At 38.2% G+C, this 27,183-nt stretch overlaps 1 protein-coding gene across 1 annotated transcript; it reads right to left on the bottom strand.

The window, feature by feature from the left end:
- Positions 1-9,668: 9,668 nt before the first annotated feature.
- LOC117315140 (nose resistant to fluoxetine protein 6-like) lies at positions 9,669-26,744 on the bottom strand. Its single transcript, XM_033869287.1, has 15 exons — positions 26,343-26,744; positions 25,114-25,313; positions 24,821-24,914; positions 24,450-24,564; positions 23,489-23,736; positions 22,930-23,097; positions 21,658-21,751; positions 21,252-21,344; positions 20,755-20,920; positions 20,251-20,330; positions 16,864-16,974; positions 16,543-16,666; positions 15,867-16,053; positions 13,190-13,332; positions 9,669-11,371 (listed from the first exon to the last, which is right to left on the bottom strand). Exons 1-15 carry the CDS (start codon positions 26,707-26,709, stop codon positions 11,249-11,251), a joined length of 2,313 nt encoding a protein of 770 aa, XP_033725178.1. The 5' UTR covers positions 26,710-26,744; the 3' UTR covers positions 9,669-11,248.
- Between the last annotated feature and the right edge of the window lie 439 nt (positions 26,745-27,183).

Below are 27,183 nucleotides of genomic sequence, written 5' to 3'. Positions count from 1 at the left end.
AAGAACACTTTGAGATTAGAACGTGTATTAACATGGCTTTCAAAGGATTGTGTCAGACAGGTCATGTCGGTCAATTCATGTTAAGGCCATCTGACGTCATGACCAGATTACGAGACCTACATTTCATTTCTAATATAATTCATACATTACGAAAAACGTGGAACAAGATCCAATGGATGGAACCAACTGTTTAGCAGTTTCTTGTTTTAATGATGCTTGTGGTATAAAGTCTACAACGATTTTTCACGGAGCATCTGTAAAACTTGCGTTGGTATTGAGGATAGTCTCAGAAGCCATTTTAGATAACATGGCACCTGACCTTGAGATATGTAAACATAATAAGGATCAGTGGGCGTAAAACTTCCGATTTCGATGTACTGCTTTGTTGAAGTCGTGAAGTTTACCCTTATCTAACTCATGACACATATATGGTATACTTTAAGGACATTGCGTTATTTTGTATACACCCAGGGACAGCAAGCCAGCAACCAGTCAAGTGAAGTTTACTTTTCCTGGAAACTGGGCACTTTTGAGAATGCAAAGTGAAAGTTCATTACAATTATGTTTCAGAAATTCTCTAAGACATAAGCCCTTCTTTGACGCACGTACTTGTATTACATTGCATGACATATGTTTGAAAGTTCCCCCTTCAGTATCTATGAGCACTCTTGACCAGGTAACCAAGGTTTCTGCGTAGAATGACGTTATACACGTAAATTACGTGTAATTCAGTAGACCTCCTCAGTAGTCGGAGGCTCTGGGTTAGATTCCTAGCACAGGCTATTTGGAAGTATGTTTAAATACAAAGATGATTGAAACCTGTTCTTGAGCTTTCTAAAAGCTACAAAGAGCCAAATGACGGAGCATTGACCACCGTTCAGATAAGGTCAGAGCAAGCGTCGTTGTGGACAAGCTGGACTTTGATGATAAGAAAACAACCATGCTTAACGAAATAAGAGGACCAGAGGGCATGTGTCGGTCACCTGCAGTGGTTATGGCAGAACACTCAACATTTCTACAAAAGACCCGTCCTTAGGCCTATTTGGACCAGACCAACATTTTATACAAAATTGGTTCCCTTTCATCATAGGATGCTTCAGACCAAACATAGACCAAATTCTTACATTTCCTACAGAAAAATAAGGATTTTAAAGAATTTGCCATGCCTAGCTTTGGTTCCATGTCACCCAGGGATGCTTCAGACCAAATATGGGCCAAATCCATTATATCCATTATGACAAGCAGCAATTTAAAGGACTTTTTTCTATTTACTCTATTGGAACCCGCCCCTCATCCTCTATTGGACCAGAATCGCCATTTATGCAAAAGTTGTTCCCCTTCCACAAAGCAAATTTCTTACCGAATTTGGTCATAACATATTTATTCGTGCATGACTAGTAGCGATATAAGTTGCTTCAGTACACTTGTTTTACTGTGGTATAGATACATTATTATGTAGTTACAGAAAAGTTAAAAACAGATTTTTCAATATCAAAAATGTTTGAATTAGATTAAATGACCTAGTTTATAATTGGTATACAATCAGAAACTATATAATTCAGAGAGCTGATCTAAAATATTTTTTGTGAAGCAGTTACAATATTATCATTGTATTAGTGATCAAAATTGGGTTCGCATAATCCCATTGATAATTTTTACGATGAAAACGGCAATTTATAGCCATTTAAAACCATATAAAGTGTCTAATTTGAGCTTTTTCACATTAAAAAAAAAACAAAAAACAAAAACAAAAACAAAAACAAAAAAACTGGCGCGACATAGATAAACATTAATACAATGATATTATTGTAACTGGACTTAACCAGACTTATAGGTAAGCGTGTAGCTAACCCTTGTAGACTTATTCCAGGTGTGTCTTGACACAGACGACCGGTTATCCGAGCACGTGCGTTGTCATTCAGAAAACGGCTATGGTATGTTCGTCGGCTAGTTAACTTTTTTTCATACAATAGGTTTTTGCTAATTACTCATCAACGCCAGTCATTTATTGATATCAACTAGTTGGCAGATTTTTTACTCTTTTAGGATTCCGTTATTATATTTCATGATATTGGATTTTTATGTTGGCGTAATATGGGGAGTGCACGTGTCATGATCCAACTTAAGTCTGACCTCTGTTTCAGCTATTAAGTCCCGCCCGTCCGGCCCCTGGGGGTCTAGAGTCGCCATATCTGCAAAATGTGTTCCATTCCCCATAGGATGCTTCTGACCTTCAATATAGTAATGTATGACTAGTAGCGATTTAAAGCAAAAGTTGACTGACGGACGACGGACGCTGCACCATGACATTAGCTCGCCGGTCCTTCGGGCCAGGTAAAAATGACACCAACATTAAAACAACAATAAGTCAACATAGTTTCTAAGATAAAAGCACTCTCAGTGATGAGCAATACAAAAAGGTCTACTATACTGTGGGCAAACAATCCACTTAGGCTTCTCATTACGACCAATTTATACCTCAAACAATCTAATTAAAATCAAGATGGTCATTATCACTACGTTACATGAACATCTAACAACATCCCATAAGGGGTCACGTCAGGGTGACCTTTTGGATTAACCAATCAAATGACTACTTCCAGAATCTTGGAAGTGAATTTTTATATGTCCGAATTAGCATGATTAGAGTGCATAGCTTGTATAATCTGTGAATTTAGTTCAAGTCATTTCGTCCCATAAACAATAAAGCTATATACTGTGCCGAAATGGTTTGCTTCAGATGCATGCTGTGACGAAATGTTTTGCTTCGATGACATCGACAAAATGCCAATTCGCCCTGAAAGTGAAATAGATAAATCTCGGAGGTCATCGGAACGGGACCCCTTATGGGATGTTGTTAGATGTCCATGTAACATAGTGAGAATGACCATCTAGATTTTAATTAGATTGTACCTCAAAAGACCAATTTTCATATTCGGCGGACACTATTTCTCATCCTAGATGTCCATTTCTGTTGCCCTAATATAATTACTGAAAAAGTAGGTTTCGGTGACCTAATTTTGCAATATTTGTTATTGGCATGCCTTCTCATCCTAGATGTCCATTTCTATTGTCCTAATGTAATAATTGAAAAAGTAGGTCACGGTGACCTAATTTTGCAATATTTGTTATTGACATGCTTCTCTCATCTTAAGTGTCCATTTCTATTGCCCTATCTTAATTACTGAAAAAGTAGGTCACAGTGACCTAATTTTGCAATATTTGCTATCGGCATGCCTTTCTCATCCTAGATGTCCATTTCTATTGCCCTAATGTAATTATTGAAAAAGTAGGTCACAGTGACCTAATTTTGCAATATTTGCTACCGGCATGCCTTTCTCATCTTAAGTGTCCATTTCTATTGCCCACATGTAATAACTGAAAAAAGTAGGTCACAGTGACCTAATTTTGCAATATTTGCTATCGGCATTACTTCCTCATCTTAGATGTCGATTTCTATTGCCCTATCATAATTACTGAAAAAGTAGGTCACAGTGACCTAATTTTGCAATATTTGCTATCGGCATGCCTTTCTCATCCTAGATGTCCATTTCTATTGCCCTAATGTTATTATTGAAAAAGTAGGTCACAGTGACCTAATTTTGCAATATTGCTATCGGCATACCTTTCTCATCTTAGATGTCAATTTATATTGCCCTAACATAATTACTGAAAAGTAGGTCACAGTGACCTTATTTTGCAATATTTGCCATTGGCATGCCTTTCACATCCTACATGTCCATTGCTATTGCCCTAAAATAATTACTGAAAAAGTAGGTCACAGTGACCTAATTTTGCAATATTTGCTATCGGCAGTCCTTTCTCATCCTAGATGTACATTTCTATTGCCCTAATGTAATTATTGAAAAAGGAGGTCACAGTGATCTAATTTTGCAATTTTTGTTATCGGCATGCCTTTCCCATCCTTGATGTCTATTTTTGTTGCCCTAATGTAATCATAGAAAAAGTAGGTCACAGTGACCTAATTTTGCAATATTTGCTATCAGCATGCAATTATCATCCTAGCTGTCAGTTGATGTTGTCCTATCATCATTCCTACTTTTCCTTTGCACAAGTCACAACATAGAGCAATGTAAAGACATAAATAGTATCAATGTGACATGCTTTCCACTTGCACAGTATCACTACATAATATATATGTATATGACTAATGAATTAGAAACCTTTAGACTCTCTCCAAATTTGATTTAAATTATCAGAAGTTTTCTGATATTTACCATATTTACACAATAAAGCTAGACACTGGGTAACTGGGCAGCTCTGGAGATAGGGCTCCATTTCCAGACCTCTGCTGTCCTTTATCTAATTAATTTTATTGTTTTCCTGTGTGACCCTAAACCAGCAATACTATGGTTTCATGCAGAGATTAAGCTAACAGGTTTTCTCATCAAAACTAACTGGTATCAGAGAGTAGAAAATCCAAAAGCCTAGTTATCCGAAACAAAGAAATGTTCTACAGAACCCCCCATTTGGGACCCCTAGCAGCAATGTTCACACTGAAGATATATACAGTGGGTACAGACAGGTACAAACCATACAATTAAATTAATAAAAAATCAACCACTTATTATACGTACTCGAAATTAAACTCGTCTCTTTATCATCACTATCTGAACCTTGTTATTGAAAATCAACTCTAAACGATGTTCCAGTCATTAGATATCTTGGTCACAAACAAAAAATAAAGTACTTTTCAATAGCTCATCAGATGATAATTGCAGTGGTGGCCATCTTGTAAATTCAACGAATTTTTGAAACAACACCTCCTATTCAGAAATGTCACTAGAACATTCCTAGAATGTCTTCTTACTACGAAGCAAATAATATTGGCGTTATAAGGAAAAACATAATTTCAAAGATGGCGATCATGGCAGCCATCTTGAATTTTATTTTCACTTAATATATACAAATATCTAGTCAGGACCTTCTAACTAATTATTTAATGCGAATTTCAACACTCTCGGTTAAACAAAGTTAACGGACAACGCACGACGCACGACGCACAACAGACGCCCGACGATACCCCATAGCAAAAGCTCACATGAGCCTTCGGCTCAGGTGAGCTAAAAATAAAGACTGTTGGGATATATAGAGAGCTATTTTTCAACAAACGTATGGGGTAACAATACAGAGTCCTATATGGAGCACCTGCTCAAATGGAGTGTCGTCCCAAACTATGGTAAATATGTGTTGATGTGATCTTGGAAGCAGTCAGGACAGGCGAGGTAGACAACCTTACTTCTCACCTTGACCAGACAGTATACAACAAGAACTCCAGAGTCAGCTATAGACAGATTCCTTTCCTGGATGCTCTGATCGTAAGATGGTCCGATGGGTCCATCAAACTACTGGTAAAAGTACAGTGGGAAACTACACTGAACAGTACATCATTTCTACGTCACATCAGCCATTGCATTAGAAGTTGCACTCACTCTTTTTGACAAGATTGGTACCCACCTCTGCCCCTATTTCATAATCTTAAGAGGCGGCTCAATTTGGGATATTATCGTTTCTCCTTTATCTGAACAATTTTCTTTTTCCTAATGTCTTCCTTTACCCTGCTTCACCTTTAGCATTAAGTTGAGCGTTCGCCCCTTTAGAGAAATATTTGGGTTCTGTTCCTTGGTCGACATACCCGAGTCTCTAAAATTGTAGCGCCTGCTACATTTGTATTCAAGGAGTCGGACAAGTTGTCAGTATTATGTGTCTGGTGGGGTGTCCAGCTAGGGTGTCTTCGGCAGTATGATTTAGTGATCAAGGTAGCACTATCAATTTGGCATCAGTTCCGCGATATTACAAGTAAAAATATTCACATACCACAGCTTCCCAAAACATGCTCACCACAAGCATACAACTCACACATGAGGAGGCCGTCATTATATGACAACAGTTGTTGATAGAACGTTAAACAATACAAAACCAATCTAATCTTGACAACTGAAAAGGAGGACAGCTAGCTGCAATTCGTGATTATCATAACAAAGGCATAACTAGCTGACTCTTACAATCCGTGGTTAAAATAACAAAGGCATAACTAGCTGACTCGTACAAATCGGGGTTATAAAAAAAAGAATATACATGTAACTAGCTGGCTCTTACAATCCGTGGTTATAATAAAAAGGGGATAACTAGCTGGCTCTTACAATCCGTGGTTATAATAAAAAGGGCATAACTAGCTGACTCTTACAATCCGTGGTTATAATAAAAAGGGCATAACTAGCTGGCTCCTACAATCAGCGGTTATAATAACAAGTGCTATCAATGATTGAGAAAGCTCATCGGCGGCAGAAATCACACTATGCATTCACTTTTTATGTATGTATAAGCATCGCTCCTAGACCTCTAATGGATGTATAAACTAAATAAGAAGGGTGTGGACTTACAAGCTTTTCAAAACTAACCCCCAAAATCTTTAAAGTAAGTTTTTGTGTCAAAAAAGTAAGTCCACTAAATTTTTTTCTGCATGATCTGCCACAGCATCACTCCTGGATCTCTATTGAATATATAAACCAAATTAGAAGGGTGATAGGTGTATACTTTTGGACTTACAAACTTTCCAAAAACTGACCCCAAACCTTTAAAGTGAGTTTTGGTGCAAAAAAAGTTAAGTCCACAAAATGGTAAAATGCGAAAAAATCACATTTTTTTCTGCATGATTTTGCCATAACATCACTCCTAGACCTCTAATGAATGTATAAACCAACTTAGAAGGGCATGAGGTGTAGACTGACTTTTGGACTTACAAACTTTCCAAAAACTGACCACAAAAACTTTAAAGTGGGTTTTGGTGCCAAAAAAGTTAAGTCCACAAAATGGTAAAATGCGAAAAAAATCACAATTTTTTCTGCATGATTTTGCCATAACATCATTCCTAGACCTCTACTGAATGTATAAACCAAGGGCATGGGGTGTATACTTTTGGACTTAAAAGATTTCCAAAAACGTACTCCAAAAACTTTAAAGTTTTGGGGTGGGACGCCGACGCCGACGCCAGGGTGACAGCATTAGCTCTCGGTTACTCGTAACCGGTGAGCTAAAAAGGGCATAACTAGCTGGCTCTTACAATCTGTGGTTATAATAAAAAGTGCATATCTAGCTGGCTCTTACAATCCGTGGTTATCAAGAATGACCGATAAGAAAGAATGAGAAAATGAAGAGCAATGGAAATAACAGTGCTTAGAAACAGAAACGGAACAACGGAGAGAAAAGAAAAGGGCACTGTCACCATACCATACTTCTAAGGGGCACTGAGGGTCACATCCTCACACGACAACACAACACCATCAAACAAGGTCACCATACAATACTTCTGAGGGTCACATCCTCACACGACCACACAACACCATCAAACAAGGTCACCATACAATACTTCTGAGGGTCGCATCCTCACATGACCACACAACACCAACAAACAAGGTCACCATACCATACTTCTATGGGGCACTGACGGTCACATCCTCACACGACGACACAACACCAAACAAGGTCACCATACCATACTTCTGAGGGTCACATCCTCACACGACGACACAACACCAAACAAGGTCACCATACCATACTTCTGAGGGGCACTGAAAGTCGCATCCTCACACGACGACACAACACCAAACAAGGTCACCATACCATACTTCTATGGGGTACTGACGGTCACATCCTTATACGACAAAGTGTGTAAAGAAGTGGACCAATGACCATGTTCTACCGTTTGTACGTACGTCTGCAATCACAGTTACGCAGGTGCAAATGGACGGTGATTGTGAACACGTCTTAAGGAACATCAAAACATAGACAGCTGGAAACACTATTCTAACACAGGACGGACCCAACCGTCCTCCGGACTACCTGTAGTCGACACTTCCATCGCCGAATATTCTAACACAGTACGGACTCAACCGTCCTCCGGACTACCTGTAGTCGACACTTCCATCGCCGAATATTCTTCAAGGCTCTTTGTTGGACATTTGAAAATCGCTGTTTGTGATTAAGATTAACATCTTTCCAAATATATAATTCATGTATATCGGTGCGGTAAAACGAACTGACAATTACCATCCGAAACCTAGAAGAGTTGGTGAAACTATTTTTATTACCCGTTACATTGGCACTTGCATAGGGACCCTGGAAGCAATGTTGTGTGTTTTTGTCAAAGGCGCTTGTGGACAAGAGCGAGATTTTTCATTTAATATGGCATTACCACTTCTTATAACCTGGATTTTTATACTTTAAACGGAGTCCCATGGAGCGCTGCTTTTGAGTCCTTTTCCTTCCATATAAAGGTGATTTCGTCATGATGCCATTTTTTTTTAGCTTTTCTATATATACAGTGTAGCCACCAACGATGTCGATGATGGATAGCTTATAATTAATCTTTGTTCTGGTTACAGCTGAATTCCTACACCATCACTTTGTGATTTGTGAACTACTTGAGATGGCTATGTTGCTGTGATGTATATAGTGGTACATAAAACTCCAAATGATTATTAAATCATCATTGTCATCGAGACTTTTGGATTATGATTGTTTTGTTTTCTCTAAATAACTGATAAAAACACATCAATATTATTTTGAATTGTTTTATTTCAAATATATATAATATTATGATAGTGTAAAATCTCATATTAAAATCTAAATAACTGATCTAAACTGAGGTATGAAATGTATACATCTGGTAATTATACAGCAATAAAATAGTTTGTAAAGTCTTCTAGAGATACATAAAGTATAAGGCAGTTATAATTACAGATCATTCAATAAGGTTTCAGATTATACCAAGTGAATACATTTTACTTCTAAAGACACAATATACAAGATAAAATATACAAAACGTTTGATAATAATTATCATAAAAAGAGAAAGTAACATTATATATGTATATAAAGTATATATGTTTGTCAGTAGTCACATATTGATATTACAGTGCCTATATTTTTTAATCTGTAGATATGAGTATACATGTAGGTATACCTGTATAATTGTCTAAACAAAAGTAAAACAATAAAACTTCCAGTAATCACATATAACAGACACATGTATTAGCCCTAAAATATTCAGATTAGACAGGTCTCTCTCCAGCAGAATTTCATTTTTTTCCTATGATACAAAAATATGTTGTTAGTGCAAAAGACACATACATGTACTGTAACTCTCTACCCCGAGTCTAATACCACGATGGTGGTTCTATACAATTCAGGTATAATTGGGATCATGACTAGATAATCAATATCATTTTAAAAGTAGTTTATTAAAGAAACAATAAACTGTTTCAGTCATAATCAATTAAGCTGGAGACCTAAGGAAATCCGTTTTCATTTTCACAACATAAACATTTCTTAGAAATTAAAAAAAAAAAATTAAATAGATAAAATGTGAATGTAGTTAAATAACCTTTAAAATATTGTGGTACTCTCAGCTGTCACAAGTATAATGCAACAGTATTTTGATTTTTAAATGGTAAAGTCTTTATATTAGAAAATAAAACTGAATAAAATTACATCTGTTTCGCCATCAAAATACTGTACATACCTGGTACAGTATAAAATACTGTACATACCTGGTACAGTACAAAATAATGTGTCTGTTTCAATACAGTGAGATACTACTCATTATTGGTATAAAGTACATAGTGGGGAATTATTAACATCCTATCAATCAACTCATCAATAAACTTCCTTTTTATCAACTCATCAATAAACTTCCTTTTTATCAACTCATCAATAAGCATCCTATTTATCAACTCATCAATTAACATCCTGTTTATCAACTCATCAATTAACATCCTATTTATCAACTCGTCAATTAACATCCTATTTATCAACTCGTCAATTAACATCCTATTTATCAACTCGTCAATTAACATCCTATTTATCAACTCGTCAATTAACATCCTATTTATCAACTCGTCAATTAACATCCTATTTATCAACTCATCTATAAGCATCCTATTTATCAACTCTCATCAATTAACATTCTATTTATCAACTCATCAATTAACATCCTATTTATCAACTCATCAATAAACATCCTATTTATCAACTCTCATCAATTAACATTCTATTTATCAACTCATCAATTAACATCCTATTTATCAACTCATCAATTAACATCATATTTATCAACTTGTCAATTAACATCCTATTCATCAACTCATCAATTAACATCCTGTTTATCAACTCATCAATTAACATCCTATTTATCAACTCATCAATTAACATCCTGTTTATCAACTCGTCAATTAACATCCTATTCATCAACTCGTCAATTAACATCCTGTTTATCAACTCATCAATTAACATCCTATTTATCAACTCATCAATTAACATCCTATTTATCAACTCATCAATAAACATCCTATTTATCAACTCTCATCAATTAACATTCTATTTATCAACTCATCAATTAACATCCTATTTATCAACTCATCAATTAACATCATATTTATCAACTTGTCAATTAACATCCTATTCATCAACTCATCAATTAACATCCTGTTTATCAACTCATCAATTAACATCCTATTTATCAACTCATCAATTAACATCCTGTTTATCAACTCGTCAATTAACATCCTATTCATCAACTCGTCAATTAACATCCTGTTTATCAACTCATCAATTAACATCCTATTTATCAACTCATCAATAAACATCCTATTTATCAACTCATCAATTAACATCCTATTTATCAACTCATCAATAAACATCCTATTTATCAACTCATCAATTAACATCCTGTTTATCAACTCGTCAATTAACATCCTATTCATCAACTCGTCAATTAACATCCTATTTATCAACTCATTAATTAACATCCTATTTACTTCAACTCATCAATAAACATCCTGTTTATCAACTCGTCAATTAACATCCTATTCATCAACTCATCAATTAACATCCTATTCATCAACTCATCAATTAACATCATGTTTATCAACTCATCAATAAACCAACTTTTTGTCAACTTATCAAGAAACATCCTATTTATCGGTGCATTAAGGAGCTTTCTTTTTATCAACTTTATTTCCTCTATCAACCAATGAACATATGTTATACATTTACCGACCTTCTACAGACCATACATTCTTAACATAAACTACAACCTAATACTTCTATGAGTAAACAAACTTGTTACAAACTCTATATTATCGCAATGTTCTTAATCAGTAACAAACCAGCAGTACATTATGAGCTTCATAGCTTTTCTCCACTTGAACAGTTTTTGTTTAGATTATTCAATGGCGTTTTTCTCTTTGAAATAGAATCTTTTCCAATCCAATCATTGGGGCTTCAAAAGCCAGAGAGACAAAGAAAGCCAGGCAGTATGACATAATCCAGTGACCCAGAAACATGTAAACCTGGAAAACAGAAAACAAAAATTTAAAAAAGCGGGACCCTATTCAAAAGACCAGCGGAAAACAAAGAGGTACAGAAGAGGGGGCGTTTATACGAGACAAGAGAAAACAAAGATGTACAGAAGAGGGGGCATTTATACGAGACAAGAGAAAACAAAGATGTACAGAAGAGGGGGCGTTTATACGAGACAAGAGAAAACAAAGATGTACAGAAGAGGGGGCATTTATACGAGACGAGAAAAAACAAAGATGTACAGAAGAGGGGGCATTTATACGAGATGAGCGAAGACAAGAGAAAACAAAATTGTACAGAAGAGGGGGTCCTTTATACCAGACCAGAAAACAAAGACGTACAAAAGAGGGGTCCTATATAAGAGACGAGAGAAAACAAAATTGTACACAAGAGGGGTCCTATATAAGAGACGAGAGAAAACAAAATTGTACACAAGAGGGGTCCTATATAAAAGACGAGAGAAAACAAAGATGTACAGAAGAGGGGGCGTTTATACGAGACGAGCGAAGACAAGAGAAAACAAAATTGTACAGAAGAGGGGGTCCTTTATACCAGACCAGAAAACAAAGACGTACAAAAGAGGGGTCCTATATAAGAGACGAGAGAAAACAAAATTGTACACAAGAGGGGTCCTATATAAGAGACGAGAGAAAACAAAATTGTACACAAGAGGGGTCCTATATAAGAGACGAGAGAAAACAAAGATGTGCAGAAGAGGGGTCCTATATAAAAGACGAGAGAAAACAAAATTGTACACAAGAGGGGTCCTATATAAAAGACGAGAGAAAACAAAGATGTACAGAAGAGGGGGCGTTTATACGAGACGAGCGAAGACAAGAGAAAACAAAATTGTACACAAGAGGGGTCCTATATAAGAGACGAGAGAGAACAAAGATGTACAAAAGAGGGGTCCTATATAAGAGACGAGAGAAAACAAAGATGTACAGAAGAGGGGGCGTTTATACGAGACAAGAGAAAACAAAGATGTACAGAAGAGGGGTCCTATATAAGAGACGAGAGAAAACAAAGATGTACAAAAGAGGGGTCCTATATAAGAGACGAGAGAGAACAAAGATGTACAAAAGAGGGATCCTATATAAGAGACGAGAGAAAACAAAGATGTACAGAAGAGGGGTCCTATATAAGAGACGAGAGAGAACAAAGATGTACAAAAGAGGGGTCCTATATAAGAGACGAGAGAAAACAAAGATGTACAGAAGAGGGGTCCTATATAAGAGACGAGAGAAAACAAAGATGTACAGAAGAGGAATCCTTTTTAAATGACATCTCAGAACATGTCATACACTGACAACATTAGCAAAGAAGAAGACAGGTTCTCTTTAACATGCAATTCACTTGGTTTAACAGTTACAAACGACATATTGCTTCAAAATATCTAAATCTCAACATTTTCATTTCAAAATGTTTTGTATAGATCTTATGATCTACTGAAAATAGCAATCATCACTCGGAACTCCTCGAATGTAACTATGCAACGAAGCACAGCCGAGGAGTTCCGATTGAATAATCATGGGTAAGGGGAGACTACCAGTTAACATGCATATAGCTAAAGCTATCTTATATTATAAAATCTTATATATAAGATTAAAAGCAGTGATTTATTAACAATTCTCTTCACATTATTAATTTGTAAATATACAAACGCAGACCATTAGATGTATGTGATCCAAAAGACTTTCAGAAACAAAAATTTCTAAAATTATTTAAACAGAAGGAAACAGAAAGGGTTATGAGATAGGGCAGGAAGTACCTGTATAACTTTGAATAAGTATACACATTACACTTACCATATTGACATCAGTGAAGTAGATAGGGTAGCGCTGGTTCAAGATAAATGCATACATCATTATCGGATGAATCAGGTAGGCGCAATAGGTCAGCCTTCCAAATGGTCCCCACAGACCAGAGGAAAGGAATTCCGTAATTATACCTAGAAATAAACAAATGCTCCTTACAGACCGGGCAAAGGCAACTCCGTAACTATAACTAAAAATAAACAAATGCTCCCTACAAACTGGATGAAAGGATCTCTGTAATTATACATGTACATTAAAATATAAACGAATGGTGCCAACAGACAATGAAAGGAACTCTGTAACTATACCTAAAAAAACCCATATACAAGTAATAGTAAGCCACAACATTTCCTCTAATGATATCAAGGCCACCCCTCTTACCACAGGAAGGCTACATCCTTTATTTCCTGTATTGGTCCATCTCTCTAACCATAGGAAGGCCACATCCTTTATTTCCTGTATTGGTCCGCCCCTCTAACCACATCCTTTATTTCCTGTATTGGTCCGCCCCTCTAATCACATCCTTTATTTCCTGTATTGGTCCGCCCCTCTAACCACATCCTTTATTTCCTGTATTGGTCCGCCCATCTAACCACATCCTTTATTTCCTGTATTGGTCCGCCCCTCTAACCACATCCTTTATTTCCTGTATTGGTCCACCCCTCTAACCATAGGAAGGCCACATCCTTTATTTCCTGTATTGGTCCGCCCCTCTAACCATAGGAAGGCCACATCCTTTATTTCCTGTATTGGTCCGCCCCTCTAACCACATCCTTTATTTCCTGTATTGGTCCGCCCCTCTAACCACAGGATTGCCACATCCTTTATTTCCTGTATTGGTCCACCCCTCTTACCACAGGATTGCCACATCCTTTATTTCCTGTATTGGTCCACCCCTCTAACCACAGGAAGGCCACATCCTATATTTCCTGTATTAGTCCGCCCCTCTAACCACATCCTTTATTTCCTGTATTGGTCCGCCCCTCTAACCACAGGATTGCCACATCCTTTATTTCCTGTATTGGTCCACCCCTCTTACCACAGGATTGCCACATCCTTTATTTCCTGTATTGGTCCACCCCTCTAACCACAGGAAGGCCACATCCTTTATTTCCTGTATTGGTCCACCCCTCTTACCACAGGAAGGCCACATCCTTTATTCCTGTATTGGTCCACCCCTTTAACCACATCAAGGCCACATCCTTTATTTCCTGTATTGGTCCGCCCCTCTAACCAAAGGAAGGCCACATCCTTTATTTCCTGTATTGGTCCGCCCCTCTAACCATAGGAAGGCTACATCCTTTATTTCCTGTATTGGTCCACCCCTCTTACCACAGGAAGGCCACATCCTTTATTTCCTGTATTGGTCCACCCCTTTAACCACATCAAGGCCACATCCTTTATTTCCTGTATTGGTCCGCCCCTCTAACCAAAGGAAGGCCACATCCTTTATTTCCTGTATTGGTCCGCCCCTCTAACCATAGGAAGGCTACATCCTTTATTTCCTGTATTGGTCCACCCCTCTAACCACAGGAAGGCCACATCCTTTATTTCCTGTATTGGTCCACCCCTCTAACCACAGGAAGGCCACATCCTTTATTTCCTGTATTGGTCCACCCCTCTAACCACAGGAAGGCCACATCCTTTATTTCCTGTAATGGTCCACCCCTCTTATCACAGGAAGGCCACATCCTTTATTTCCTGTATTGGTCCACCCCTCTTACCACATCAAGGCCACATCCTTTATTTCCTGTATTGGTCTACCCCTCTAACCACATCCTTTATTTCCTGTATTGGCCGGGTCCACCCCTCTAACCACACGAAGGCCACATCCTATATTTCCTATATTGGTCTGCCCCTCTAACCACAGGATTGCCACATCCTTTATTTCCTGTATTGGTCCACCCCTCTTACCACAGGAAGGCCACATCCTTTATTTCCTGTATTGGTCCACCCCTCTAACCACAGGAAGGCCACATCCTTTATTTCCTGTATTGGTCTACCCCTCTAACCACAGGAAGGCCACATCCTTTATTTCCTGTATTGGTCCGCCCCTCTAACCACATCAAGGCCACATCCTTTATTTCCTGTATTGGTCTACCCCTCTAACCACATCCTTTATTTCCTGTATTGGTCCACCCCTCTAACCACAGGAAGGCCACATCCTTTATTTCCTGTATTGGTCCACCCCTCTAACCATAGGAAGGCTACATCCTTTATTTCCTGTATTGGTCCACCCCTCTAACCACAGGAAGGCCACTTCCTTTATTTCCTGTATTGGTCCACCCCTCTAACCACAGGAAGGCCACATCCTTTATTTCCTGTATTTCCCACCCCCCTTACCACAGGATGACCACATCCTTTATTTCCTGTATTGGTCCACCCCTCTTACCACAGGAAGGCCACATCCTTTATTTCCTGTATTGGTCCGCCCCTCTAACCACATCAAGGCCACATCCTTTATTTCCTGTATTGGTCTACCCCTCTAACTACATCCTTTATTTCCTGTACTGGTCCACCCCTCTAACTACAGGAAGGCTACATCCTTTATTTCCTGTATTGGTCCGCCCCTCTAACCTAATGGGAGTCATTCTATTTATCAGTCACTCAGATTGCATTGATCTTGCCAATAAATACAATCTACCAAGCGTTTAAATGTTAAATATACCTCCATATCCTGTATTACAGGCAAAGATGATCCAGGCTAAGCCGAGGCTCCAAACGGTTTTACAGACGGCATTGTACACACCATCAACTTGTAGAGAGTTAAGATGACCCTTGTTCTCCTGTAGGGTTCCATAAACAACCGAAATCACACAGGTCAAGGACAGCGCCCAGCCAATCAAAACAGTCAGCTGTAAGGAACCAAATCTCAAAGTCACACATTATCTACCTATTGTGTTAATGTAGTTTAAAATATCACTATCAAAATAGTACCATAATTGATCAGAGCTAAAGTCTTTGGTAGGTTTGTGTTGATTGTCCTCAAAAACTCAAAGAAAAGTCATAAAAGATTCATGCTGCTACATATCCAATTTGATGACATTGAGACTGGGACTGACATAAATATATGACATAATATGTGAACCTTGGATACAGGACTGACATACATGTACGACATAATATGTGAATCCTGGACACAGGACTGACATACATGTATGACATAATATGTGAACCTTGGACACAAGACTGACATACATGTATGACATAATATGTGAATCTTGGATACAGGACTGACATACATGTACGACATAATATGTGAATCTTGGACACAGGACTGACAATCGACATGTGTGGTTACTGGCCATGACTGAGATTATTGTCTCTTTAGAATTATGATTTACCTTGGACATTTGAACCTTGCGATCTGTCCTCCACAGAACATAGCCGGTTAAAATACCTATAAGGTACGGGCTGATACGGGAGTATGGTCTCTGGTACATCTCATTGAACCAATCCAATTGGTGCCTTCAAAAGAGGAAATAGTGAGTGTAATGTTACAAAATGCTATTGGAGCATCTATATCTAGTTACAGGCAGGCTGATAAATCTTGGGTCTGCAAACCAAAATCACTCCCTGCCTAAATCATTCTAAAGTTCTTGTCTGAAGCCAGTTTGGAGAAGTTCCTAATACCTTAAATGCGGGATCATCTGAAGGATACTTACTGGGGGTCAGGAATATTCATCTTGAAGCCATAGTACACAGAGATGAGACCACGAAACAGGAACTGCTCCATGATGAGTACACCGATGATGATATATCCTACCACTGGCTTCCTGTAACAGAGACAGCTGTCAGTACAGGTAACAGTCCACAGCTCAGTTTCATTGCTATCTTTATTTTACCAAACTGTTGCATCTAAACTGGTATTTATGTGAATTCTGAGTGTTTGTATAATAATGTGTTCATGCCGACATTAATATAAATTCAGAGTGTTTGTATAATTACATAATATCTGTTTATGGAGTTGTGACCAGTACCTTAGGATCAGGATGAGTGGGATGTCTTACCTGTACAGGGGGATCAGGATGAGTGGGATGTCTTACCTGCACAGGGGGATATGATGAGTGTGATGTCTTACCTGTACAGGAGGATCAGGATGTGTGTGATGTCTTACCTGTACAGGGGGATCAGGATGAGTGTGATGTCTTACCTGTATAGGGGGATCAGGATGAGTGTGATTTCTTACCTGTACAGGGGGATATGATGAGTGGGATGACTTACCTGTACAGGAGGATCAGGATGAGTGTGATGTCTTACCTGTACAGGGGGATCAGGATGAGTGTGATGTCTTACCTGTACAGGGGGATCAGGATGAGTTTGGGATTTCTTACCTGTACAGGGGGATCAGGATGAGTGTGATGTCTTACCTGTACAGGGGGATCAGGATGAGTGTGATTTCTTACCTGTACAGGGGGATCAGGATGAGTGTGATGTCTTACCTGTACAGGGGGATCAGGATGAGTGTGATTTCTTACCTGTACTGGGGGATAGGATGAGTGTGATGTCTTACCTGTACAGGGGGATCAGAATGAGTGTGATTTCTTACCTGTACTGGGGGATCAGGATGATTTTGGGATTTCTTACCTGTACAGGGGGATCAGGATGATTTTGGGATTTCTTACCTGTACAGGGGGATCAGGATGATTTTGGGATTTCTTACCTGTACAGGGGGATCAGGATGAGTGTGATTTCTTACCTGTACAGGGGGATCAGGATGAGTGTGATGTCTTACCTGTACAGGGGGATCAGGATGAGTGTGATTTCTTACCTGTACAGGGGGATCAGGATGATTTTGGGATTTCTTACCTGTACAGGGGGATCAGGATGATTTTGGGATTTCTTACCTGTACAGGGGGATCAGGATGATTTTGGGGTTTCTTACCTGTACAGGGGGATCAGGATGAGTGTGATTTCTTAACTGTACAGGGGGATAGGATGAGTGGGATGTCTTACCTGTACAGGGGGATCAGGATGAGTTAGGGATTTCTTACCTGTACAGGGGGGTCAAGATGAGTTAGGGATTTCTTACCTGTACAGGGAGATCAGGGTAAGTTTGTGATTTCTTACCTGTACAGGGGGATCAGGATGAGTTTTGGATTTCTTACCTGTACAGGGGGATCAGGATGAGTGGGATGTCTTACCTGTACAGGGGGATCAGAATGAGTGTGATTTCTTACCTGTACTGGGGGATCAGGATGATTTTGGGATTTCTTACCTGTACAGGGGGATCAGGATGAGTGTGATGTCTTACCTGTACAGGGGGATCAGGATGAGTGTGATGTCTTACCTGTACAGGGGGATCAGGATGAGTGTGATTTCTTACCTGTACAGGGGGATCAGGATGAGTGTGATGTCTTACCTGTACAGGGGGATCAGGATGAGTGTGATTTCTTACCTGCACTGGGGGATAGGATGAGTGTGATGTCTTACCTGTACAGGGGGATCAGAATGAGTGTGATTTCTTACCTGTACTGGGGGATAGGATGAGTGTGATGTCTTACCTGTACAGGGGGATCAGGATGAGTGTGATTTCTTACCTGTACAGGGGGATCAGGATGAGTGTGATGTCTTACCTGTACAGGGGGATAGGATGAGTGTGATGTCTTACCTGTACAGGGGGATCAGAATGAGTGTGATTTCTTACCTGTACTGGGGGATCAGGATGATTTTGGGATTTCTTACCTGTACAGGGGGATCAGGATGATTTTGGGATTTCTTACCTGTACAGGGGGATCAGGATGATTTTGGGGTTTCTTACCTGTACAGGGGGATCAGGATGAGTGTGATTTCTTAACTGTACAGGGGGATAGGATGAGTGGGATGTCTTACCTGTACAGGGGGATCAGGATGAGTTAGGGATTTCTTACCTGTACAGTGGGGTCAAGATGAGTTAGGGATTTCTTACCTGTACAGGGAGATCAGGGTAAGTTTGTGATTTCTTACCTGTACAGGGGGATCAGGATGAGTTTTGGATTTCTTACCTGTACAGGGGGATCAGGATGAGTGGGATTTCTTACCTGTACAGGGGGATCAGGATGAGTGGGATGTCTTACCTGTACAGGGGGATCAGAATGAGTGTGATTTCTTACCTGTACTGGGGGATCAGGATGATTTTGGGATTTCTTACCTGTACTGGGGGATCAGGATGAGTGTGATGTCTTACCTGTACAGGGGGATCAGGATGAGTGTGATTTCTTACCTGTACAGGGGGATCAGGATGAGTGTGATGTCTTACCTGTACAGGGGGATCAGAATGAGTGTGATTTCTTACCTGTACTGGGGGATCAGGATGATTTTGGGATTTCTTACCTGTACAGGGGGATCAGGATGATTTTGGGATTTCTTACCTGTACAGGGGGATCAGGATGATTTTGGGATTTCTTACCTGTACAGGGGGATCAGGATGAGTGTGATTTCTTACCTGTACAGGGGGATCAGGATGAGTGTGATGTCTTACCTGTACAGGGGGATCAGGATAAGTGTGATTTCTTACCTGTACAGGGGGATCAGGATGAGTGTGATGTCTTACCTGTACAGGGGGATCAGGATGAGTGTGATTTCCTTACCTGTACAGGGGGATCAGGATGATTTTGGGATTTCTTACCTGTACAGGGGGATCAGGATGATTTTGGGATTTCTTACCTGTACAGGGGGATCAGGATGATTTTGGGGTTTCTTACCTGTACAGGGGGATCAGGATGAGTGTGATTTCTTAACTGTACAGGGGGATAGGATGAGTGGGATGTCTTACCTGTACAGGGGGATCAGGATGAGTTAGGGATTTCTTACCTGTACAGGGGGGTCAAGATGAGTTAGGGATTTCTTACCTGTACAGGGAGATCAGGGTAAGTTTGTGATTTTTTACCTGTACAGGGGGATCAGGATGAGTTTGTGATTTCTTACCTGTACAGGGGGATCAGGATGATTTTGGGATTTCTTACCTGTACAGGGGGATCAGGATGAGTGGGATTTCTTACCTGTACAGGGGGGTCAGGATGAGTGGGATTTCTTACCTGTATAGGGGGATCAGGATGAGTGGGATGTCTTACCTGTACAGGGGGATCAGGATGAGTGGGGTGATGATAAAAAACTGCATGTCATTGGCTAGATACCATGACCACCCAATACACTACAACAGAAATGACACTATTTGACACAAGTCACATTATGTAGATTGTATATAGAGAGGATTGCATTTTCACTTTGCACCTAATTTTTACCAGCTGAATGTACAATTTATCAGATGAAATAAGAATGATTTACCTGTAGAACATTATTCACCTGTACTTCTATATTACATATAAAGACACATTTTTTTAAAGTCAATTATTATAACTATGAAGGTGAAAATTAGAGTGTATCAACCACATGAATATCATGCAATGATTTAACAAAATAGTTTGTTAATATTTGATGGTTTTCCAGATAATGCTAAAAGACTTATATATGTGTGACCACTGTCACTTCCTGCCTCATGAGCTCAGAATCTTTGAAACACTCAAATCAGTCCAAACCTTTGCCCCTTTGATCCTAAATAATCTAATGGTTCAAACCTGCTCTGTGACAGGGAAGAAGTTCTGTATGTAGAGTAGATTTCTCCACCAATGTTTGATACAGACATCATAACCAGGAGCAAACTGAGGCCAGAAAGGTCCATCTCCCCAGTAGTGGAACAGGCCTATATACGTCACCATTATCAACATGTAGGCTGGTGTCAATCTGAAATGTCATACAATGTCATCAACCGGTAGTGAAACAGGCCTATATACGTCACCAGTATCAACATGTAGGCTGGTGTCAATCTGAAATATCATACAATATCATCAACCGGTAGTGGAATAGCTCTATATATGTCACCAATATCAACATGTAGGCTGGTGTCAATAGGCTAATGATATAAAAAAAGAATGCTCGTTTCAACTAATTAAACTCTTAAAAAAACAAGATATATGTGTATGCATTTCATATGAGTTCCCATTCATCACAATTTGCATAAAGGAAAACAATGATCAGAGGTTTTATCAAAGCATATGTAATGTGATTCTCTTACCTCCAGAAGCGATGGAAGTAGTAGATCAGCCAGTTGATCTTGCCATTTCTCTTTTGCATTTCTTTCAAAGTTAGGAAAGATCCCAACATGCCACTGAAATATAAGTAGATTTACAGTGTATAGGAACGCATATTGAACGAAGGGGAGATAATCCGGGAAATCTGTCGGCTAGACTCCACCAGCTGGTGGTACCAGAATGACCGAAGAAAGTGATCTTAACTGATAATGTAGGATTGCACTGACTTCAGAAATAAGTTTTTATTCATCTTCTGAGCATAAAAATCAAGATATCAAAATCTTTAAAATATAATGGTGGCGTAACGGTAAAAAAAAATATCCTCTCCTGATTAACAGAAATACTTACTAACAACTGGTACGTAAAAGTTTATATATTTTGATGGCTTACCTGAGAAGGAAGAATGAGTCGACAGAAAACAGGGCACTAAGTACAGCCTGGAATGTCCAGCGTGGAGCCCATTGTTGTGCCACAACCAGATTTTCTAAAAGCAGACATTATCAGTAACATACATGCATATGATGTATATACATTTTATAAAGCAAAACAAACGAAAAAGCTATTTGCTTTACACTTTATATTTGTTCCGCTTGGTACACACATTCCGTATTTTTTACAACCAATGCCACCATATTCGAAATAGGTTACGTGAAGCGGTGGAATATTGTAGCAAAGTGTTTTGTGTCAAAGTATTATTAACTTGGTGTGAATCAGTGATTGGACTGTTTAAATGGGATATATAATACCTAAACTGTAAGTACACACCGTTGTCATCAAGTTTAGACTTATGAATACCGATATTATTGTGTCTTTCTTTCCGCCCTGAAATCAGGACGGAACTTGCGCAGGGTCAAATAGGGTTCGGTTGTTAAAGGTCGGTTGGCGTCAGAACCAAACAATAGCCAGAGACCTTTAGCTAGCTGAAGTAATGACCCCTCCTGACATTGAGATAATGAGATTAAACAGTAGTAACAATTTTACAAGCATTTAGCTTTCCTTTGCAAACTGTTGAATTCAAAGTATGCAAACTACTGTCATTATATTATACCATAATTACGTATCTACAGAAACTATAGGTATTAACACAGAACTTCATGGATGGAGATTAAGTAAACACATATTTTGTAGGTATACACATATAGGTAGCTATGTGACCAACAACGACACAGATACTTACTATACAGAGTGGAGGTGAAATAGTAGGTGTGGCCTAGAATTACAGATACTTACTACACAAACTGGAGGTGAAAAAGTAGGTGTGGCCTAGAATGACACAGATACTTACTATACAGAGTGGATGTGAAATAGTAGGTGTGACCTAGAATGACAGATACTTACTATACGGACTGGAGGTGAAAAAGTAGGTGTGGCCTAGAATGACAGATACTTACTACACAAAATGGAGGTGATATAGTAGGTGTGGCCTAGAATGACACAGATACTTACTACACAAACTGGAGGTGATATAGTAGGTGTGGCCTAGAATGACACAGATACTTACTACACAAACTGGAGGTGAAGTAGTAGGTGTGGCCTAGAATGACACAGATACTTACTACACAAACTGGAGGTGAAATAGTAGGTGTGGCCTAGAATGACAGATACTTACTACACAAACTGGAGGTGAAATAGTAGGTGTGGCCTCGGATGGCGGATACTTACTACACAAACTGGAGGTGAAATAGTAGGTGTGGCCTAGTATGACCCAGCCGAGACTGAGTACTCGGATGCCATTGACGGCCTTGATCTGACTCGGACTTGTCTCTGTACTCAGTATCTTGTAGCCATTGGTATACATAGAGAAGCCCATCAGGAACCTTCCTATGGTCTCTAATGAAAATGTGATATTGTCAGGGTAACATAAACTGTATTTCTAATCAAAGAAAAAGATGTAGTGTTTAATATCTTTTGTGAAGGCTATTTTTTACTTTTTTTTTTAAATGGAAATTGCAAAATTACTTTCATTATATGAGAGAGAACTAACAATGATATTTGACTACTTGTATTAACAGTGTTAAGCATAACTATCCACTGCTGTCCAAAAACATTTTATCTTATAGTATTGTTATTTCACACAAACACTGGTTCTCTGCCTTTCACCAGTTTTACTGTCAAACTGCCATATCTAACTATGACTGAGGTAATCATACTCTGCTTTACTTAACTATGATTATTATTTGTTTTGAAAAGTAACTGTTAAGAGAATCTCCAGCAGCCTTACCATAACTCGTAATTTTGTGTCGGATGGTTACCGTCGTGAGTTGTTTACCATCATTTAGGAGTTCAGTCTCTGTGCTTTCTGAGTAACTGATCAGGGTTGCATTGAGATCCTGGGCGTTGGTGTTGACCTGTGACCTCTGCTCGATACCATTTGATAGACTAGTATCTTCTATTAGGGAAGGTTGATTGATCAAGAGGTCATACAGCGTTCCAATCACCAGGAAAAATGCCAGAAGGGAACCAATGACACTGTACATGAATGATATATATGATACAATTATTGACTTTTACTGAATTTACAAATGGACACGTGAAAACTCATCAACCTGAATCAACAAAAAAAAAATATTTTTCAGAAGAAACATATATGATATATAAGATAAATATGGATATATATCAGAGTTGCAAATGTATTTGCACCCTTTTTCTATTGATTTGTTTTTAATCATTAAATTGACATTTAACAATATTTCCATAAGGAGCAATTTTTTTTAGATTTTCATTGTAGGCATTGATGTGTATGGTTCAAATAGTGCTACATATTAAAGAGATTGAGTATTTCAGACCATTAATACTGTTAATTAGCCGACAAATCTAACAATGATAAGCAAAGTAGAAGAAAAAAATCATCTGGTTCAGTACAGCATAAAAGCAATAATTTCAAGTGAAACTGCAAAATATGATTTAAATTAACTCTCTTATAGCATTGCACTCAATTGATAAAATTATAAAACAACTGTCTGAGAAATTTAATTTTATCATATTATTCACTTTAATCTGACAACAAAGACCCTTAACTTTCCTCAATATTTTATAGAATTGTGTGATGATGTAACATTTAAATCTTTGACAGGATAATGGTTACTGGCAGTAGCTGGGGTTGTGATTGCCTTTGATGTAGAAATTCCAGACAAGACAATTAATCTTATAGGACAAGAGATTAACGTGTTATGCCATCTTACAGTGTGGCTACCGTCTCAGGGCGATTTTCAAACACAGCGGGGTGTGGGTCGTCTATTCCTTGGATAGTTGCATTTTTAAGTGTGCCTGGTAGAATTGGATTCAGCACAGCATTTGCTGAAATTGTAAAAATCATTTCAAATTATTTTGTAATATAGAACAAAAAGCAATTGAAATAGGTCACTTGTCTGGGGTAATTTAAAAACTGATTGCTCGAAAGATAACTGATGTGGATTGTAATGCAGCAGTTACCTATAAGTTGAAAGGCAACACATCAATATTTGGGAAGGGAAAATACTAAAGCCATGGAAAAAATATTCTTATTACATGTACAGTGTAGTAAACCACTGTTACGTAGTATAACTTATATTACCTGCTGCAGAAACACCAATGATGTCAGTCTTACTACACTGGGAGGGTACACACACTCCAAACGTCAAGTCTTTCAAATAAATAGCTAAAAGTGGCTGAAAATCAAATTAATCACAAAGATAAATTAGTTTCAAAAATTTTAGATAAAAAATTGTAAGATTCTTTCACCTAAGCATTTCAGATTAACTTTTACATAAACTAATTTTAACATGAAGCATAGGATTCATAGATACCCTCACATCCTAAAGATGTCTTCCTAATATGAAATGTAATTACAAATAAGTCTGTCCTTACCGTCTCTACAAACATGCTTGGTGGCAGGTTCAGAGCCAGTCTGATTTCAAGGCGGTAGTACATTCCCTGGATGTCCACCATCTTGTTGAGGTTGGTGTTGTTGATCCTGGCCGAGATGTCGATGCACTGATCATACTGACCAGGCCATATCAAGTCAAACTGAAGTACTCCACTAGGGGGCTTACCAACTGCATCCAGAACTGCTCAATTAATTTTGAATAGATTAATTAAAAGATCAAAGTATAAAATATATACAGGATAGGATCTTTTTTTTGGAACTTAATGTGATTTTATGAAACAAGTCTCTTAGAGACATTTGCAAGTTTCATAAAATCGCTTTACTGTAAATCTTCATATTTTTTTTCACACTCAAATATTAGCGGATTATATAATTATTAATCTTCAACAGAGAGCCAAATTATACATGTCTTATGCATTGCACACAAAACAATATAATTACAAAACTTTGATTATCATAATCATAATAAATATGCCATTGATATAGGTGTATACAATAGGTTTCACCAAAATTCCAAGGAATGTGAACATAAAACAGCGAGCCCACACAATGTCTTTAGCGCAAAATAACTGAAATATGATTAAAACTATCAAATTGAACTAATGCACATTTACAGCTGTTGTAACTGTAATGGTAATGCACCTGTTCAGTTAGCGTGATGATCATCTACATAACATCGTACACAGGTTCTTTATCAGGCATCCAGTGACCATTGATTTTACAGTTGCATTGTTAAGAGAAACTTCATGCATGAAGTTTCTCTTAACAATGCAACTGTAAAATCCTTTAGTTTGTACTGGTCTGTTTTTATAATACTCCTCAAAAATTTAGACACACATATTTAGAGATGCAGTATACGGTATCCCACAAACTGCCTTAGTTTATATAGAATGTTACATATGTATGACAAACTGGGCATCGAGTAGACACTTGGGAGTATGTTTTGACTCTCACAATTCAGATCTGACTCTTTGGGTTGAAGGAACATATCTATTTAACTATGTTTTGATCCTTCAGATTTCTGAGAAATAGTGATTTGACTTCTAAAATCATGAAAAATCAATGGTCACTGGATGCCTGATAAAGAACCTGTGTACGATGTTATGTAGATGATCATCACGCTAACATTAAAGCTTTAATGACCATGAAACAATCTTTTAGATTAATGCTAAGTAAAGGAAAATGTTCAATGGATAAACCATTTACTCACATTCTACAGCCCAGAGTTCCTGATCACCCAGGGCATTAATTAGAAGTCCCAGTACATTAGTGCATTCCTCGGACACTGTATTATTCCTCCTGGCCCAGGCCAGTATGGCATCTCCTTGATCAAGAAATGTTCCCTGTTTTTCACTCAGTGTCTGGTCCCAGCCAATCTTTTTTACTAAATGTTCTTTGACCACACTTTCTTGCATCAGATGGGCTGATGCCACACGTGAAAGGATTTCACTATACTCAAACCGATCATTGAAAGATGAATCACTAAAAACTTGTGTAGGAGACGATATAAATGCTAGCACGATGAGAAATGACACTTGTGGACAGCAGAGAAATCCCATCGTGTACAGGCCTGTCATCAGTCTATAGCTTTAATTTCAATTGTTTAGTCAGGTTGCTGAAGAAAAAAACACAGTTGTTTTATTTACACTATAATATATTAATTACAAAAAAAAAGTGCTTTGAAAATGAATTAACCTAACAAGAGTATCGCAGGGCAGAACAATATAGGCCTGTTGAATGCCATATTGTTACTTATTACATAATGCGTTTGATTTTCTTTAACTTTACGCATAAGGTATATAATGAATTATTACACAGCTAAAATGACTATTTCATGATCACATGCAAACTAATGAACACCTGAGACGCTTCGGAATTTGGTCACGTACGAAACTATTGAACACCTATATATCTATGACGTTTCGGAATTAGTCACTCAGATGTCAACACTGCCAGACGACAGTCATGGCGACTTCTAGGCCGACAGGAAAGTTAAGATTTCAGTGATTCTAAGTGTATTTTAGTGATTATGTAGTAAAACAACTATATCA

This window comes from Pecten maximus, chromosome 2 (assembly GCF_902652985.1).
Source record: "Pecten maximus chromosome 2, xPecMax1.1, whole genome shotgun sequence".
Classification (NCBI taxonomy): Eukaryota; Metazoa; Mollusca; class Bivalvia; order Pectinida; family Pectinidae; genus Pecten; species Pecten maximus.
Note: the sequence above shows the minus strand (reverse complement) of the source record. Positions and strands in the feature narration are given on the sequence as shown.